This window comes from Geotrypetes seraphini, chromosome 3 (assembly GCF_902459505.1).
Source record: "Geotrypetes seraphini chromosome 3, aGeoSer1.1, whole genome shotgun sequence".
NCBI classification, from domain to species: domain Eukaryota; kingdom Metazoa; phylum Chordata; class Amphibia; order Gymnophiona; family Dermophiidae; genus Geotrypetes; species Geotrypetes seraphini.
In genome coordinates this window covers 194,490,120-194,510,520 of record NC_047086.1, presented here as the reverse complement: position 1 = coordinate 194,510,520, position 20,401 = coordinate 194,490,120, and the positions used below count along the sequence as shown (strand labels likewise).

The following is a 20,401-nucleotide window of genomic DNA, read 5'->3' as shown; positions in this document are numbered from 1 at the left end:
AAACTTCCATTTTTAAAAGCATTTACTTGTAATGATGTAAGATAGTTTGTACGTCTGTAAACATTTGAAAATACAATCTTATATTGTTAGCCACTGCAAATAGAGTAAATGCACAATATTAAATTGGAAATCATGAAATCAGTACAAGTACATAAAGACAGATACACATAGAAAAAATGTAAGTTAGAAGACAGGGTCCAGTGGGCTACCCGAGGTTAGGGGAGGGGAGAGATGAAAAACATGTGGGGATTAAGGAGGTGACCTCCCCTAATCCCTCCAGTGCTGCACAAAATGAGCACCTTTGAACAGAACCTGATTTCCCTGGGAGCAGCTGTAAATCCTGCCATTGATCTCAGAGGGTATACCGTATTTTCACGCATATAACGCGCATACGTGTATAACACGCATACGCGTATAGCGCGCGGGAACAACGCATTTATGTAAAAAAAATTCTATATAGCACGCACACGCGTATACCGCACATGCTGCTAAAATCTCGGAGAGAGAGAGACCAGAAGGCTTTGTGCATGCGCAAATGCTCAAAGCCCAGTCCAGCCCAGCACAGGGAAGAGGGAGGATCTCCCTTGCACCGCCCAGCCCAGCCCAATCCAGCCCAGGCGAGGGAGGATCTTCAGGCACTGGCACTGGCACGTCCTATGCATTGGTGCTGGTGCCGGTGCCCAATCGGGGTAAGCGATGTCTTTGCGGTGCTGGGGGGGAATGTAGGATTGCGGGGGAGGGGGGGTGACACGAGCGGGGGGGAGGATGCCAGTTTGCAGGAGGGATGCCGGATCGCAATGAAAAAAAAAAAATTGTATAACGCGCTCACACATATAACGCGCATGGTTATGCTCGGTTTGTAAAATCGTGTATAATGCGCGCGTTATATGCGTGAAAATATGGTAAATGTGCGATCCCCTTCTGAAATAGGAAATGCATGCGTGTATTTTAGCCCTGCCCCAGTTCCACCCCAGAACCCTTAGACCACTCCCGCTTGCCATATGCATGTATTTGCGATCTGGCTATATATATCTCAGCTTTCTAAAATCAAGATTTAAACTTTCATGTGATGTACACATGTAAATTTCAGTTTATTCACATCTAAATGTTTGTCGGCATTTATTTATTGGGATTATTAACCGCCTTTTTGAAGATTCACCCAAGGTGGTATACAGCAGGTACAGTTTTAACATAAAACATATAACTTTGTTAAACAATACATGAGATAAACTTGCATTTTTGAACTGAAAAAACAACAACTTGAAAGCAGCGAATTGAAACCTAATTATAGGACTACCATGAAACAGTATCAAAAATATATACTGTACATTTAACAATGCTGAAATTCAAATAATAATTTAATATACTGTCCTATCTCTGAGAAGTTCAGGGTGGTTTACACTGAATAATAATCAGATATTCTAAGTATTTTCCCTATTTGTCCCAGTGGGCTCACAATCTAACTTGTCATATCATGAATAAAGTTTTTTAAAAAACCACCTGTGTAAGGTAGATGCATAGAACTGGATACAGACATAAACAGGCAGCTAAAGATTACCCCCCTCCCCTTTTTACTAAGCTGCGGTAGAGGTTTCTACCATGGCCCGGCGCGCTAAATGCTCCAACGCTCATAGAATTCCAATGAGCATTGGAGCAGCATCGGAGCATTTAGCACTCTGGACCGCAATAGAAACCTTTACTGCAGCATAGTAAAAGGGGGGTAAGAGATAGCAATATTTGAGTATTGTAGACATATGGGTGTCAGGTCAAAAGTGCGCCGGGACAAAGGCGCGCCCAGACAATTGAGCGCAGCGTGGAGGTGCGCGCCGCAGAAAATTACTGTTTTTACGGCTCTGACGGGAGGGGGGCGTGGGGGTGTGTGTGGGGGGGACCCCCCCACTTAATAGAGATCGCGCCGCGTTGGGGCATTCTGGGGGGTGTGGGGGGTTGTAACCCCCCACATTTTACTGAAAACTTCACTTTTTCCCTGTTTTTAGGGAAAAAGTTAAGTTTACAGTAAAATATGGAGGGTTACAACCCCCCAAATCCCCCATAATGCCTGCACGATCTCTATTAAGTAAACTCGGGGGGCTCCCCAACAAAACCCCCCGTCGGAGCCCCTAAAAACTGTAATTTTCTTCGGCGCGCGCCTCTGTCTTGCGCTCAGTTGTCGGCGCGCACCTTTGTTTTTCACGGGGTTGTCTATGAACCAGACATATGAGTGTGGCACAGTGGTTAAAACTACAGCCTCAGCATCCTGAGGTTGTGGGTTCAAACCCATGCTGCTCCTTGTGACCCTGGGCAAGTCACTTAATCCCCCCATTGCCCCAGATTCATTAGATAGATTGTGAGCCCACCGGGACAGACAGGGGAAAATGCTTGAGTACCTGAATAAATTCATGTAAACTGTTTTGAGCTCCCCTGGGAGAACAGTATAGAAAATTAAATACCTAAAATGAAAGATAAGTATAGCTAGGTTTGAAAGAACAGAATACATATCCTGTGAGACTGCATTACTTTATATTGAACCAAAACTTTCATTGACAAGGAATCTGGGTTACACAAGGATTTCTACAGCTGCTGGAATTTTGTAATTAAAGCTTCCTTTGGGAAATTAAAGGGTATCAAAGAATGTCCAACAAGGAGATGATGGATATACAATTTTGTGTTTAAACTATTGTATTGGGTTTATATAACTTAAGTTGATGTTAAGATATTCTCTTTCTCTTTCTCTTGCTCTCTTTCCTTTTTCCCTTCCTTCTCTCATCCACATTCTCCCATCCCTCCCCCCTCTGCCCCTCTAACCAACCTTTGCTCTCTGGCACAGGGGACTCAGTGACCTGCATGCAGGATGGGCAGGCTTATAATGATAAAGATGTGTGGAAGCCCAGGCCCTGCCAAATCTGTGTCTGTGACACTGGAACTGTCCTTTGTGATGACATAGCCTGCGAGAACATGAAAGACTGCCCAAATGCTGAGATCCCCTTCGGAGAGTGCTGCGCCATCTGCCCTACACAACAGCCTTCCACTTCCAGTGGTCGTAATTTATTTATTTATTTTCTTATAAATAAATTACTTGAAAGTACCAACAATAAGAAAAATATAAAAACGTTGTCCATGGATGAGCCCATCCATCCATGAGCTGCCATGCTTCTGCCAGTGAAAGGTCACTTTTGATTTGCCCAACTGTGAATTCTTCTGCCTGTTCTAGAAATGTCCCGGGTCAGCGGGTATTTTCAAATCTGAACGCTGCTTTTACATGTAACATAACCCCTAGCTGGAAAAATGTACCACTTGTCATACATCTCGGGGGTTGAAGTGAGTCCTGAGGACTCCTACATAAAAGGGAATCTCGTATATAGAAACAGAGCAACATGATGACAGATAAAGGCCAAATGGCCCATCCAGTCTGCCCATCTACAGCATCCACTATCTCCTTCTCTCCCTGAGAAATCCCATGTGCCTGTCCCAGGCTTTCTTGAATTCAGATAGGCCTGACTTCCAATACACACCCGACATAGAAGACATTTCTGATGTCCCTTCCTTAGAAATCTCAGCAGCCTTCAATTATCGATGCTGTCACAGGAACAAGCTTAGCTTAAGTACAAGTTTCTAATCTTAGTTTTGCATTTTCTTTGTTTGCATATCTGGTGTTTTAACCACAAGAGCAAGAATACATTTCTTCATTCTATTATTAAAATAACTAAGAGCAGCCTCTAAATAAGAGTTTAAGAACTCTTATTTCTGTCTCACACATGGTTAATCTTTTCAAGTCTGGCTGAAATCAAAATGTTCAACCCTTACTTTTGACTCGATTCCTTCTTGAATGCTGCTCTCAAGGAAACCTTTAGGTAACTGGCAGAAGATGTGCGCAAATGACAAGCGACCTTTCTTAACCCTTTATTGACACAGGCACATTTTTAAGGCTGCTGCATTTAGCACATTTTTAGTAATTTCATGCTAGCCATTGAAGACCTGAGTCAGTGAAGAGTTAATTAAAAGCAGTTTAATTATTTTCTTAAATGCAGTGTTGGTACACAGTTATGCTAAAATATCTTCTGAATTCTTGTAATATTGCTTTATTTCTTTTGCTCATGCTGGCTCCCAGGATATTGCCTGACAAGGTTTGTTTCGGAGATTAACACTTGCCTTTGGCTTGGTAATATTTACCCTTGTTCTTCACGATCACATATTGAAAATGCTTTAGACCTCATGCTGAAACTCTGAATTCTTGCTGCTTTTCATTACCTGTCCAACTGGGAGATCATTTTGCACTAATGATTTAGGGACCCTTTAACTAAAATGCATTATGCACTAATGCACACTTAAAGCAGGAAAAGTGGCCTAACTGAGGATGCACGGAAACATTCTGCATTAGTTTTGCCATATGTGCACGCTAAACATGCAGTATTTATTTATATTATGGAGGGGAGGTATCAGAGGCAAATAATGGGCATGGAAGTGCTAGTTAGCTAGTGTGCTGACATCACTGGTGCATTAACTGGTTCCACAGCAGTAAACCAGTCAAGAAGAGTAGGTCCAAATAAATCAGGGATCTCAAAGTCGCTCCTTGAGGGCCGCAATCCAGTCGGGTTTTCAGGATTTCCCCAATGAATATGCATTGAAAGCAGTGCATGCACATAGATCTCATGCATATTCATTGGGGAAATCCTGACAACCCGACTGGATTGCGGCCCTCAAGGAGGGACTTTGAGATCCCTGAAATAAATGGTCTTAAAAAAAAAAAAAATGGGGGAAGAGGTCTGAAGAGATCTAAACAATTTTATTAAATGGCAGGTCAGAAGAGCTCTCAGGGCTCAATTCTATAAGTTGCACCAGATTGGCAGCACCTAGCGAAGTTCCACATGGAACTCAAAATGGATTAATGAGCTTAATTGGTGTGGTAATTGATCGTGCCAGTAAAAGCTAATTAAAAATTAATTAAATCCAATTAAGAGTTCCGTGTGCATCTCGGAGAGGTGCCTACCGAAGCCTAAGCCAAGGCACCTAATGACACCTACCTGAAAAGTGGGTATGGTTAGGGGTGAAGAATAGGCGTGGTATGACTTAGGCACTGGGAAATTAGGCCAGGAAGACTCTGGCCTCATATACTGGCACCTAACATTATGATGTCTACTCGTGCCTAAGTCGAGGTAAGCATCGGTAAGTGTGATTCTCTCAACGGCGTCTAGCAGTTGATTGACAACGGCATTGAGTGATGGCCAGGAGCTCAGCACTATTTATAAAATCAGGCTCTCAATGTTTACCACAAAGCTACAAGTCATAGCTTTATGGTGGACATTGAGGCCCATATTCTATAAACAGCTCCTTAAGTTATGAGCTGGTAAGCCCCTACTGGTGCTGAACTTAAGTGGGAAAAGCCATTTAAAAATGATAAAAATGTTTTTTTAAAAAAAAATAAAAATTTAGGCGCCTACTGGTGCCTAGAAAACCGGCACCTTCATGTAGGCCTTTAAAATCCTGGCCTATGTTTCCAGCGCCTACCTTTCACGAAGCCACGATTCTATAAATGGCACCATTGCATGACTGACATGTGATCAGTGGCTGTTTTCTAGGGGCAGCCACCACCGGCGCCATTTATAGAATCCAGCCCTGAGAACTCTTTTAACCTGTTATTTAATAAAATTGTTGTTTGGACCTCTTAAGGTCTCTTCCCCAATTTTTGGAAATACCATACTCTTCTTCACTGCATTAACTGGTTAGCACAGCCATAACTTGGGAGCTTTTAGCACTGAATAAATAGTATGTGGTAGATGCTCATGCATTTGTCTATATTGTTTAAATTCCCACATGTTAATGCTAACATTTGGTGCACAGCCAAAAACTCAGCAAACAGAAAAAAATGCCTATTTTGCAGCTACGCTAGAAATGGGCTTGGCATTAAGGAAAGTCCTGCGCTAGGGCACACTAAACCCATTTACTGGTGCAGCTCAGTAAAAGGTTCCCTATTACTTTGCATGCAGGCTTTGCTTCATGTGTGAAACAGCAGGTGGTGCCTCCCTCCACCAGGAGAGGGCACATTCCCATAGAATGAAGCACTTGGGTTGTGTGGGAAAACCTTGCAAATTTTTGCTGGCTATTGCAAAGCTGTGATAGAGGTTTCTACCGCAGGCCAGTGAGGTAAATGCTTTGACACCCATAGAATTCCTATGAGCGTAGGAGCATTTACCTCGCCAGCCCATGGCAGAAACCACTACCGCAGCTTTGTAAAAGGAGCCCTTTGATTCAGATTCCATCTCAGTTCACTTGTCCTTTTGTGTCCTCTTTTTCCCCTCTGTACTAAGTCAAGTCACTAACTCAGTCTCAAGGCATCATTATCCTACTCTAACTTTCTTTTTTGTTTATCATTTCACAGGACAAACAGGCCCCAAGGTAAACTCTAATTTTGCACCTTTACTGTTTTGTTTTTAGTTCAATATTTTTATTTTTGCACCTTTACTGTTTTGTTTTTAGTTCAATATTTTTATTTTTGCAACTTTACTGCTATGATAATTGGAAACGTTCATAGAATTCCTGTGAGCATCGGAGCATTTACCTCTCTAGCCCGCAGTAGAAACATCTACTGTGGCCTTGTAAAAGATGCCCTCTATAATGAAAGCAAATTTCTCTCCACACGTATTTAGCTCAATAGAAAATCCAAGTTGGAGGATAGCTCAAAGTGAATTGTAAAATATGGATGCACTTCAAAACACCAAGGTTGATACTTTTAACACGGCAACCATTGAGCACAATGTCATCATAAATCCATCATCAAGGATACAGGGCTCATCATAAATGTACTGTGCTGTTCACTCAAAATATTACCTAAATACATTTCTCTTTCTTTATATTCTTTCTTTGAAATATATGGCGATATAAAGAAAGAGAAGTTTATTTGGAGAACGTTTTGAGTGAATAATATGGCACATTCATGATGAGCGCTGTACACTTAAAGATGGACTAATAATGATGTGCCAAAAGGTGCCATTGTTAAAAGTTTCAAGCTTGACATGTAGTCCATTCACATTATACAATTTACTTTGTGTCAATATTATTTAGCTTTTTGGGGGGAAAATTCTGTAGTCATTAATGACCAGTTTTGAGTTTCAACAGGGAGACAGAGGATATGAATGAACAAGAAGATATTTTATAATCCTGAGTTAAGAAAGAGTTAAGGATACAGGGGATCTGTCAAAGGGCTGAGATACAGAAGGGGTGTAAAAGGATAGGGGGATATTGTCCTAGGGCTGATATTAAAAAAAAAAAACGTGTTTGAATGGATAAGGGTCGGGTCCCAGGGCTGAGATACAGAAGGGGTGTGTATGGATAGGGGAATAACTCCCCTGCCCTCAACCGATTACAAAGAAATGTATATTGATACAAGGTCCTCGGTATGTGTCGCATTAGGATAAAAACTTGTAAAATCTTCCACTCTAACTAAGACAAATGTAACCTGTAAACTGTATATTATGGATATAGGTGTTAGATCCCTAGTGTGTGTCGAGTTAGGATAAAAACTTGTACCAGAAAAAGCTTGTACTGTAGCTATGGAAAATTGTAACCTGTTAACTGTATATTATAACCTGTAACCCATCCTGATCTCTTTGGGGAGGATGGGATAGAAAATGAATTAATTAAATAAATTAACAAATATTGTCCCAGGGCTGGGATACTGAAGGGTTGTGAATGAATAATGAGATATATTACAGGGCTGACTTATAGAAGGGATATGAATGGATAGGGGGATGTGTCATGGGACTGAGAATGCATATGGTAGTTCGTTCCAGCCTTAAGCCATGAAATGGATACTGATAGAGGATATAAAACTTTTACTTGTTATGATGATATACACCGTTTACCACACTTGTTCTGGCATACCATCTATTGTAGCTATTCTGGCTTTTGGCATAGCTAAAATGAATATACATTAGATAGATCTGCATGCATTGCTTCAATTGCATACAGATTTGTCTTATTCATATTTATTGCAGGCGTCTTGAAACCTAACTTTCTGGAGGTCACCCAGGGCATAGTTGGGAACCACTTTACTACCATCTTGAATAGGTTGGGTTGAGTTGAGATGGTGACTGAACTAAAAAAGATTAGGATGCTGTAGGTGGCAATTCTATAAATTGGTACCTAAGTATAGGTGCACCGATGCTATGCATTTCGCGCCCATGTTTAGGCACACCTTCTTGCACCATGTCAGCGGCAGGCATAAGTTGGCATGCTTAAGTATGCACAAATATTTTTGTTTCAGGAGAAAATACAATAAAATATAGCTCAGGATCTTCACATTAAATCATACACAGACAAAAAGAAGATCTAATAATCATACAAGACAAAATACTGTATATGTGTGTTGAGGTTGTGCTCAGTCAAAAATTAACACCATCCCCACTGGCAGTGGTGCAATCAAAACATCGTAACACCATCTGCCTCCCACCATAGAATCTTGACAAAAATGTATAAAATATTACTTATCTTTCTAAGTCTTGTGGACTGGATGCAGGGGGAGGGGGAGCATAGAGTTGAAAAATTCTTCATCAAAACACTGCCAGCGTCTTTCGCTCCTTAGAGTGCAAAATCCAACAAACGTGAAAAGATGTGAAAGTGCTGATCAAAAATACTAAATCAAATCAAATTCATCCAATTATAAACTTCCACATTCAGCTAACCAAATCTGTCAGTCAGTTAGTAATCTCAACTTCTTCTTCCTCAACATGAGATCGTGTTTCACAGTTGTCAGGAGGAAGAACTCATTCTGAGCAGGACAGGGTAGCAGGATTATCAGCAGGGAGATGGTGCTATGATGTTTTGATTTCACCACTGCCAGTGGGGATGGTGTTAATCTTTGACTGAGCATAACCTCAACACACATATAATGTGTATGCTTAAGTATGCCACATGACTTGTGTAATTTATAGTAATCTATAAACTGTTTGCATAACTAGAAGATATGCCCATGGCTCACCCATCCTCTGCCCATGTGTTCCCTCCCTTGCACTTAGGTGCTATCTTATAGAACAGTGCCTACTGCACATAGGCATCTGGTAATGGTGCCTTTGTCACATGTACCTCTAGGGGCTAGTTTATAGAATTGCCTTCATTCTGCATGGCAGATGCCACTGAAAATATTATGTAGTGTGAAGTAGTAATGATCGTTCGATAATATAAAATGAGGTATTTAGTAATTGCCAGTTTCATGTACCATATAACAGACAACGTAATGGCATTATTCTTTTCTTTTTTAGAGCTTTGATAGAATTGGTCCCATAAATCAAATACAGGCTACCATATTTGGTCAGTTGTGGAAAACTATTGTCCTCGTCTTAAAGCAATACTGTCTGAACCCTTCAGCGTTATTTAATAAGATCGTGTAGTGGGTACCTTCCCTTCCTTTGCAATGTACGTACACTGCTAGACAGGCCGATAGTGGAGTATGACACATGGTTGTGGACAAAATGCACATCAGGGCCATGATAGTGAGATGTATTCAAATGAGAGGGAGATCACTCTTGGACTTGGAAGACCATGGTTTGCCTAGTTTAAGATGAATCAGTATGTCTTTTATGATTCTCCTATTGTTATTAATCTTTCCTATTTCCTTTTTTTCCACCTCAGCACTCCCTGTCTGATGCTCTTGCTGCTGTTCCCATGTTCTCTAATATCTTATTATTATTGCATTATTTTCCTTCTTTGGCTTTTTTATCACCATGCTTTTGCATCAGTAAGTTTTTGCTAAGTGGGCTTTCTGTGAGGGTGAGCAGATGGTTCCTTACACATACCAAAAAGAGAATGGAGATCATTTTAAGTCATAAGAACAGACTGATGTCCATCTAGCCCAGTATCCTGCTTCCATTAATGGCCAATCCAGGTCACAAGTACCTGGCAGAATTCCAAATAGTAGCAAGATCCCATGCTACCGATTCCAGGGATAAGTAGTGGCTTTCCTCATGTCAGGATGTGTTTGTAGAAGGTGAAGTGCAGTTTGTACATTGAGGTTTGATCTTATTTTCTAGGCCAGCTTAAGATACGAGACATCAGCAGCTTCATCTGTAGGAGACCCCAGATTACCCCTGTCCTCTGTTCCACAATTTCATAGGTGTTGGAGAGAGCTCTAGATTTCCAATATAATACTTACTGACACCCAATGAGACCTTTCGGTTGAAAGCATTGACGTGGTTTTATAAACAGTGAAAATGAGAACTATTAAATCCAGAGCCATATCTAGATATTGTGCCCCCTACGAAAGCCAATGTAATCACCACTGCTTTCTCCTAGGGTTCTATTATGACCTGGTAGGAGGAAAGCGACATTCTTCCTGGAATTTAATGCTTGCATTTCAGACATTTTTCGGTTACAAGAGGGTTTGTCCTCTGATTGACTGCCCCTCTTTGCCTCCCCTAATTACAGTCTTGAATGAACTGTTTAGAACTGCAGATTGGATTGTTTTTTTCACGTAGGTAGCCACAGGATAAGGAAGGAGACAATCACAGAGAACAAAATATATCGGGTTAATATGATCAGATGATGGATAGAGGAGAGCAGGCAAAGTATTCAGTGCACCTGATTTAAAAATTTAGGAGGCATTTTTTTATAGTGCTGTCCACTGCTGGCTGAATTAGACGTGGATGTTCAATACATTTGGGTGCGGGGCAGCTGCTGCGAGTTACCAGTGGGTACTGCCAATATTCCTTGACAGTTCAGGGATAGCTATCCAGAACACTCAGGACAGACTTTGTTGTCCTAACTTAACCAGGTAGCTGTCTGGGTATTGCCACTGAATATCAGTGGTGACCTGATAACTCCTGGCTCTGGTCCCAGACTTTGGGCAAAATAAAGCAGATCAAATTGAAATGTTCTTAAAATCCTTTATTCTCTCATGAGATCTCATGTACAAAATCAAACAAGCCTGCATTGGCTGTATTTCAAAGAAACATAGAGACATGATGGCAGATAAAGGCCAAATGGCCCATCTAGTCTGCCCATCCGCAGTAACCATTATCTCTTTCTCTGTCCGAGAGATCCCACGTGCCTATCCCAAGACCTTTTGAATTCAGACACAGTCTCTGTCTCCACCACCTCTTCTGGGAGACTGTTCATGCATCTACCACCCTTTCTGTAAAAAAAGTATTTCCTTAAATTATTCCGGGGCCTATCACCTCTTAACTTCATCCTATGCCATCTCATTGCAGCGTTTCCTTTCAAATAAAAGAGACTCGACTCATGTGCATTTACATTACGTAGGTATTTAAACAGTCTCTCAGAAGAGGTAGTGGAGACAGAGACTGTGTCTGAATTCAAGAGGGCCTGGAATAGGCATGTGGGATCTCTTGGAGAGAGAAAGAGATAATGGTTACTGTGGATGGGCAGACTAGATGGGCCACATGGCTTTTATTTGCATTTTTTTACTACTTCAGCTTGTCTGCAGTGTTCTTTGCTCACATGTTTAAAGACAATAGACTTTTTTTAGTCCAATTCTTTACATGTGAGTTTGCAAACCATTGGACCCCTGAGGAAGGCGTGTTCGCTGAAACATGGACCGTGTAGGGTCCGGTTGGATTTTTATCACTGTATTTTTTATCATTGTACTTTTTAAATTGAATTTTCATGTTTTTATATGTCAGTGTTTAATAAATTATCTCCAGAACATCTGTATCCACAGTTTTTTGTCTATGTTTCTAGTCATTAGACATGTGGTGAGGATCTGAATATCATCCCTTAATAATAATATAATAATAATAACTTTATTTTTCTATACCGCCAACACCCAGAAAATTCTAGGCAGTTCACAGAATAAGAGGATTGGACATTCCAGTGATGATACAAAGCACACAGAAAAGCAGTACAATATTTCAATAGTGAAAAATACAATAAGAAACTATGACATAGTCATAAATCAAATAATAAATTTTTCGAATGAAGTAGGGTCAAAATATTTTTTGATGGAATGTAACTTCCATAATGCAAAGAAACATTTCTTTACAAGCATATAAGTATGCTCCCCCAGGGTTAAATGGTGGTCGAGTATGACCAGTCTGACCCTACTCTGCTTCTGGAATGCCCACACGTTAGTCACTATTGAATTTGGCGCTAACCAGTCATTTTCAGTGAAGACAACCAGTTAAAATGCGATAAAAAATGATCAAATAACTGCATTCTGGCCAATTAAATTATTTTGAATATCAGCTGGATTGTTTATAGTTTTAAAGCAGAATGAGGGACTGACCCTCCAAAGGAAGGATAGTTGATCATTCTGGGCATCAGTTTTCCCCAGAGCATTCATCCTTACAAGAGAAGGAAGATAAGTTGGAATTTTGCCATGGTACAATGTGCAGCATCACGAGGTTGATTCGTTCCTGCTTGTCAATTTCCCGATTTCCCCTTTGTGGAAAAAAATATATAACCCAAGGAGATCCTGTGTCCTCCTGTTCGAACTGCTCCATCCCAAGACTGGTTTTCAGTCTGCCCATGATAGAGATCAACTGGGAAAATGGTGACCTGTGATTGCAGATTTCACTTCCATTTCAACCGTTCAGCGGTGTGTTGGGTTTAATGGATACAGATTATGATTGACAACTGAGGAAATCATCGAATATAGGACAAAGCTACCAGTCCTGTTGTGACTAGTAATTATGGTCCAATAAACCCTTTCTACCATTAAATACCCAAATTACGGGCAAGACTTACAAACGAGGTTTACTGACCTATTCTCCTTCTCAGCCAACAAACACAAGAGAAGCTCCCACTCGCACTTCGTTTCTCCCCCGGTTAGAGGATGCAAACTAAAAAAACACCATGAGCATCTTCTCTCACATCAGGCTGCTCTATGGGGTAAAGACCTAGAACAACTCCTATTGCCCACCACTTATGAGATATTCAAGAAACTCCTCAAAACCCACCTATTCCCGAAAGACCTAGACAGCTGACCCACTTCCCTCTTTCCCCTCTCTTGCCCTTTCTCCCAATTGTTCCCCACATCCCTTAAGTTAATTCAACTTGTACGTCAACTCAACTTGTACCCCACTAATCTTTTGTAAACCGCATAGAACTTAACGGTATTGCGGTATATAAACTGTTATTATTATTATTATTTTAGTCTTAATTGTCTAAGCTTTTTAAAAATCAGTACATAACATGTTCCTTTCCCTCTTCTTTCCTCCCTACCATAGTCTTTACTGTTGCCCATCTGCCTGGCTTTCCTCTGCTTTCTTCTTTCCCCTTAACTATCATATCTGACAAATTTAGGGCGTCTTTTACTAAAGATTAGCTCATGTTATGTTTTATTCCTATGTGACCTGATGCAGATAACATGCTAATCTGTAGTAAAAGACCCCCCTTAATTTCTAGAATCAATAAAAGATTTATGGGGGTCTTATACACTGTAGGTTTATACCAGTTTAGTTCCAGTGTAAAAATATTATTTTCCCCTTTGAAAATTATAGGATTATTTTGTTGGTAAATGTGGTATAAGTTTGTACTACAGCAAAACTGATGCAAACCTATAACACATGAGCCTTGAATTCATCTTAGTTTAGAATATGCAGCTCTCCAAGCTTGTAGACATGGATTCTGGGAACAAAATAAGTTTAAACAAGTTCCTAAAACAAAAGTACATAAAAATATTATTAACCATGTAGGCTTGGGAAGGCCACTCACTTATCCCTGGAAAAGAGCTATAGATCTATTTTTTGTGGATCTTCCAGGTACTTGTAACCTGGACAGGCCTCTGTTGGAGATGGGGTGTCGGGCTCAATGAACTCTGTTCTGATACAACATGGCTTTTCTTCTGTTCTTGGAGCAGAACTTCAGCTGATATGCAACAATCTATGTGAAACAAATCCTTTCTTCTTTTTTAGAATAAAATTTTTATTGATTAGCCAACAAGAAAACCTTGAACAGTACAAAAAATAACAGTAAAAAAATGGCAAACCAAATAAAGAGTTATAATCCCACCAAGCCCAAATATTGCAACATATAAAAAAAAATCACAATGCCAAGAAGGTATATATAGACAGGTATCAAAATAGTAAACAACCAAGTAGCCAAGCCCCCCTCCCCCCTATCAAGGCCAATCATAAGTCCAGGAACACAAGACAAATAGAATAACTGAAAGTCCTGGTGGGGGTCTCCCCCGATCCAAAAACACTAGTGCAGGGGATGCCAAAGGGAAAGACCAGTTCCGCCAAAATCAAGAGATCCAGATGGAAAGAGAGAAAGAAAGAGGGACCTGGGCAGTCCTAAAGGGACGCGTCCCCTAATGTGTTCAAAAGATGACTACGTGCTCTCTGGGGCAGCGATTGCAAATATGGATTCCAGATAAGTAAGAAAAGCTTCTGCCGTTTAAATGTATGGCGCACATATTGCACTTCCCAAGCAAATAATTGAGCAATATGAGTTCGCCAAGCCCAGTAAGAAGGGGCAGAGGAAGTGGTCCAAATCTGAAGAATCACCTTGCAGCCCAAGAGACACACTTTTCAAATCCAAGCGAGGGTTTCCCGCCCTGGGAGAGTAACAGTCTCTGAAAAGCCCAACAAAAAAAGAATAGGTTCGCAAGGTATCACCCTCCCCAACACACGACGCATATATGTACAAACTCTTTTCCAAAAAACATGCACCATTGGGCAGGTCCAAAAAACATGAAGAAAATTAGCGCTTTCCAAAGAACACTTATCACAAACGTCGCCTGCCAAAAAACCCATATGATGAAGCTGTGCAGGAGTGATATAAGTCCGGTTAAGAAAGTGATAATAACATTCACGGAGAGAGGTGCTGTAAACAAGACGAGGAATACCACGCAAACTAGCCCCAACATCCCAAGCTTGGAGAGCAAGTCCAAAATCCCATTCCCAAGTAGCTCGCAAAGACAAAAAATTCAGGGGCGGACCCAGAGAAAGCAAGGCTCTATGGATCCCGGCAATAGAAGGACGATTCGGATCCACATCATCAAAGAATTTGCGAAGCTTACATCCCACCGAAAAGGACACTGGATCAGCAGCAAGGGAACCAAAATAATGCTTAAGTTGATGGAAAGCGAAGCAATGCCCCATCCCGCCAACCCTCTCTGGAAAAACTCTTGATAAGAAGGAAAAGCACCACCAGGGCGAACGATCTGCTCCAGAAAGGTAATCCCCAAGGCCCCCCATGAAGAAAAATCACTACAGCTGAGTCCTGGGGGAAACTCCACATTACCATGAATCGGCAAAAGGTCAGTGACCTTTCTTCTTTTTTAAGCCTGGTAAATTTCTTCTGCTCCTTTGGACTTCAAGTGTGAGTTTAGCCAGCCTTTTTTGGCTCTAAACTAAACTAAAATTTAAAACTTAACCTTATATACTGGGTCTTCAACCAAAGAAAGCTTGATGCGGTTAACAATAAGATAAAAGATAAGCTAAAATACAAGAGAATTAGTTTTCAAAATGTTTAGCGAATAAAAAAGTTTTTAAAGATTTACGAAAAGATTGGAAGGAATTGGGACGCCTCAAAATTAGAGGAAGTTCATTCCATAATTGGGGAAATTTAAACGCCAGAGAAATACTAAAATTCTTAACTCCTTGAATTCCTTTCCTAGAAGGGAGAGAAAGTTTAAATTGATGAGAGCCTCTCGCATATGAAAATCTATAAACATTCCATAAAAGAGGAACAAGCGGAACAAAAATACCATATCAAATTTTAAAAATAATACATAAACATTTAAAACTGGATTCTGAGATAAACTGGGAGCTCTGGATCCTTTAGTTTTCATTCCAAACTATCCATTTGAGTCCCTCTTTCTCTTCCTTCAAGTGTCATTGTCACAACAACAGGCATTGGATAGAGGCCACAATCTATGACTTCCGACAATAAACTAGTATGTTTGTACCTAGAGTGTGGTCACCGTAGAACAATAGAAGTGCCCTCTCCCAGGAACTTAGAATGCTGTTTCCAGTTCTGCAGAAGCAGAGCTAGATAATCAAACCCAGCTAGCAGGCTAACCTTATACAGGACTGATTTAGTCTGTCTCTCTCCTCCTCTACAGAGGCCCTCTATCTTGGTATTACAAAAAATTGTCTTTCTAGATTACAAATGATCCAGAACACTGCTGCCAGATTGATTTTCAGGAAATGTAAGTTTGATCATGTGACACCATTGCTTTACAAATGTGCCTGTGTCATTTTCAAAATTATCTTTGGCATCTTCTCTCTGTTAGTCCCTCTATCTTGGAATCTTTATAGATTCTCTTTTGCAAGGGGCGATCAATTTAATCTAGTAAAGATATCAACAATTTAACAATTTAATCTAGTAAAGGTATCAAAAGAACCAAAGCTTTTGGTCAATCTCTGTTCTTCAAGTTCACCCAACTTTGGAATGATCTTCCACTTTTATTGCGAAGTTTTAGTTCTCTTTCATCCTTTCGCAAGTCTCTGAAAACCACCCTGTTCACCAAACACTTTGGTAATTAATTCCTCTCCCACTTCTGCTATGTTACTATGTGCTTAATTTAATTACTGTTTTATATTTTCATTACCTTATCTAACTACTGTAAACCGAGTCGAGCATTCTTGGATTGAGGACTCGGTATACAAAACTAAGCATTAGATTAGATTAGATTAGATTAGTATTGATCCTGAGGGAGTCCATAGTGATTGGAAGAGGATTATATTTTCTAAGATTGAGAGGAATAGAGCCCTGAGGAGTTTACAGTGCTTTTCCAAAGAGGACATTAGTTTTCCATTAGAAAACAAAGTGCCAGCCTTCATTTGTTTTTCCAATACACTGGAAGTTATATAGATGATGTTATCACACGGCACACTCTTTTGTTACTTAAACTCTTACATTCTGATATGCAAGATTCTGTTTTAGTCTTGTGATCTTCCCTGAACCAGTCAGAATTCTGCTACATATCAGGTTTTAGTTCATGTATACCCAAACACACAGACATGCATACGCCTTAAAATGTTGAGTTACGTATACAACTTTGTAATATATATACAGTATAAGAACTTCTGTATTTACTGGTACATCAAAGTGAGATAAGTGTGGCTAACTTAGCACATAGATGTCATTTCTATTATTTATATGTTTCCATGATGTCTCTTGACAGGGACAAAAAGGTGAACCTGGAGATATTAAAGATGTAAGTCTTGGCTTCAGTGAATAGCCACTGGAACATTTCTTATTTTCTCAAGAATGCTGTTGAGATGTACTTCTTCCTCAGATCCATCTCATTGAAGATATGGATGTACTCTCTCTTTTAACTCAAGCTCTGTCTTTATTTTTAATTAGGTAGTAGGACCTCGAGGACCCCCAGGACCACAGGTACAAACAATTCTTTCTTTCTGTGTAAGATGCATAACCTAGGACAGACTTACCGATCCTTTCTTGTTGCTAAGGTTTTTTTTCCCTCAGGGCACAGTGTGGTAGAGTGTACTCAGTGAGCTTGTCAGGTTTTCTCACTTATTTTTTCCTGTTTGTTTCAGGGACCATCAGGAGAACAGGGACCAAGAGGCGAACGAGGCGACAAAGGGGAGAAAGTAAGTCACTTTTCCTGTAACAAAATTTATTCCTTTTTCTCATATTGGCATTCATTGAGTTTTGTGTTATTTGAGCCTTTTGTTTTCTGGTGGTGTATTTCTGAAAAGGATTAAACAATTTATCCTTTCTTCCTGACTGTCCTGTCTAGGGTTCACCTGGACCTCGAGGCAGAGATGGCGAACCAGGAGTCCCAGGCAACCCCGGACAACCTGGCCCACCTGGCCCACCCGGTCCACCTGGCCTTGGCGGAGTGAGTACTCAAGAAACTGGTCACTGCTACTAGCAAACAATATATAAAATTTAAGTTCATTCATTCATTCATTTAGAGCTCCTGTTACAAAGGTGCGTTAGGGCCTTAACGCGCGGAATAGTGCGTGCTAAAATGTCCCATGCGCTAGCCGCTACTGCCTCCTCTTGAGCAGGTGGTAGTTTTTCGGCTAGCACACGCTAATCCGGTGCATGCGTTAAAAATGCTAGCGCACCTTTGTAAAAAGAGCTCTTAGTTAACATTTGTAACTTACATTATCAACAATGCTAAATGTGTTACAGAGTATATGCTTAAAATGATTAAATATTTTAAACAAAGACTGAAATATGATTAACTGCAAAAACTAAACCAGATACTAATAAGAAACTAAGACAGTATCATAAAATTCGTGCACCTTGATTAATGTATATGCATTAAAATGATTAAACACTTAGAACAAAGACTAACCCCCTTTTCTACTAAACTGCGCTAGTGGTTTTAGCGTGGGGAGTCGCGCAAAATGGCCCGCGCTGCTCCCGACGCTCATAGGAACTCAATGAGCATCAGGAGCAGCGTGGGACATTCAATGCGGTTTAGTAGAAGAGGGGGTAAATCACAATTAACTGCAAAAATGAAAACAGACAATAATATGAAAATACATACTCCCTCATAGATAAGTAAAACAATTCTGTCAAGATAGAATTCCAGCTGTGAACCATGGTGGATATTGACAATTTAGTTTGATGAAAAGATACAAAAAGTATCTAAATCAAAAAATACCTGCTTAGGCCATACCAAAAGCCTGTCTAAATAAGACCAGCATTCTCTAGTCCAGTGGTTTTCAACCTTTCTTCTGTTGTGATACATCTAATAGACAATGTTCATGTATGTGACACACTGAACACTAAAATGTTGATCAAAGCATGTCTAAATATTTCATTGTTTAACTGTAAGTTTAGTATGAATTTGCCTATCCAATATCAAAAAGCTGTATGTAATAGAGAATGACACATCCCCGTGGGAACTCAATTTCCCCGTTCCGTCCCCTTGAGTTTTGTCGCTGTCCCTGCCCTTGCTCCATTCCTGTAAGCTCTGCCTTAACCGCACAGGCCTCGAACACCTATGATTTTAAAGTGTTTGAGGCTCGTGCAGATGAGGACAGAGCTTGCAGGAATGGGGCAGGGACAGGAAAAGAACTCGCGGGGACGGGACGGGAAAATGAGTTCCCGCAGTGATGGGGAAAAATTTGTCTCTAGTATGTAGCACATCACTTCCAGATTTCTCACTTGCCATACATCAAAATAAACATATATTCAAATTCTAGTGTCACCTCAGTAACAGCAACGCAAAATTTCTCCACTGCCTTAAGATAGAATTACCATTAATTGAGTGCAGATTCAACAGAATGTGTTGTGGTAATGAAAACCAAAACAAAATCGGCTAGCAATATGGGGAGAGGAGGACACCTCTCACCATAAACTCAAGGGAGAAAGAGGTGAGGAATGAAAATTTTGTGTATCTCAGTTACAATTTTACTCAGTATCCGCAGATATAGGAGAGACCTCAGTATCAGGGAACTGTAATCAGTTTGTAGTGAAATTGTATAATTGAGATACACAAAAATTTTCATTCCTCACCTCCTTCTCCCTTGAGTTTATGGTGAGAGGTGTCCTCCTCTCCCCCATATTGCTAACCGATTTTGTTTTGGTTTTTATTTAAGCTTTTCGGCAACTTTAGGTTTTCGTTTTTTGCCTTGTGGTAATGAAGACATGCATATCATCTGCATAACCAGTAACAGTCTCCTAGATAAGGGTCACCAGTAGACATGGATCCCCATTTTACACGGAAAACAGAGATCAGAATCAAGATATCCGGTGGTATTTCAAAACTATAGCACATTTACGATGAGCACTGTACACCTGAAGATGGACTAATCATGACATTGTGTTAAAAGGTTCCAGCGTTAAAAATTTCATCTTTGGCATGGTGTAGTCTATTCACGTTTTACAGTTCACGTTGAGTCACTATTATTTAGTTTTCCTTTGATTTTGGATAATTCTATAGTCATTAATGGTCAACGATAAGTTTCAATAGGGAGACAAAGGATATGAATGAATAAGAAGATATTTTATAATTCTAAGCTAAGAAGGGGAGCTAAAGAATACAGGGGATCTGTCAAAGGATTGAGATACAGATGTGAATGGATACCAGAATAAATGACTATTACCTATCCAGATTTGTTGTACTTGCTCAGAGAGAGAAACAGCTAAACCATATTAGTACTCTACCTGACTTGCCAATTTCCTTAAGCTCTTCGGTCAAAATATCATAGTCTAGAGCAGGGGTGTCAAAGTCTCTCCTCGAGGGCCGCAATCCAGTCGGGTTTTCAGGATTTCCCCAATGAATATGAATGAGATCTATGTGCATGCACTGCTTTCAATGCATATTCATTGGGGAAATCCTGAAAACCCGACTGGATAGCGGCCCTCGAGGACCGACATTGGACACCCCTGTGCTAGATAATACATATCAATAGCTGCAAAACACCTTTAAATCACATCTGAGCAAAAAAGCAGCAATGTTCTGGTTTCATACTTAAGATGAAATCCAAATTGGAAGGGATGAAAAGTGTCATAAGAA

General features: G+C 40.3%; 1 protein-coding gene across 4 annotated transcripts in view; it reads left to right on the top strand.

The window, feature by feature from the left end:
• Window positions 1-20,401, top strand: part of COL2A1 (collagen type II alpha 1 chain) — a 226,507-nt gene that overhangs the window by 7,195 nt on the left and 198,911 nt on the right. For 2 of the 4 annotated variants that reach the window (XM_033938906.1, XM_033938908.1), the window contains exons 2-7: window positions 2,828-3,037; window positions 6,377-6,393; window positions 17,084-17,116; window positions 17,266-17,298; window positions 17,460-17,513; window positions 17,663-17,764. In XM_033938906.1, the coding sequence (XP_033794797.1) occupies window positions 2,828-3,037; window positions 6,377-6,393; window positions 17,084-17,116; window positions 17,266-17,298; window positions 17,460-17,513; window positions 17,663-17,764 (449 nt within the window). The remainder of the gene's footprint in view (window positions 1-2,827; window positions 3,038-6,376; window positions 6,394-17,083; window positions 17,117-17,265; window positions 17,299-17,459; window positions 17,514-17,662; window positions 17,765-20,401) is intronic. The other 2 variants (XM_033938909.1, XM_033938910.1) reach the window with 1 other exon arrangement.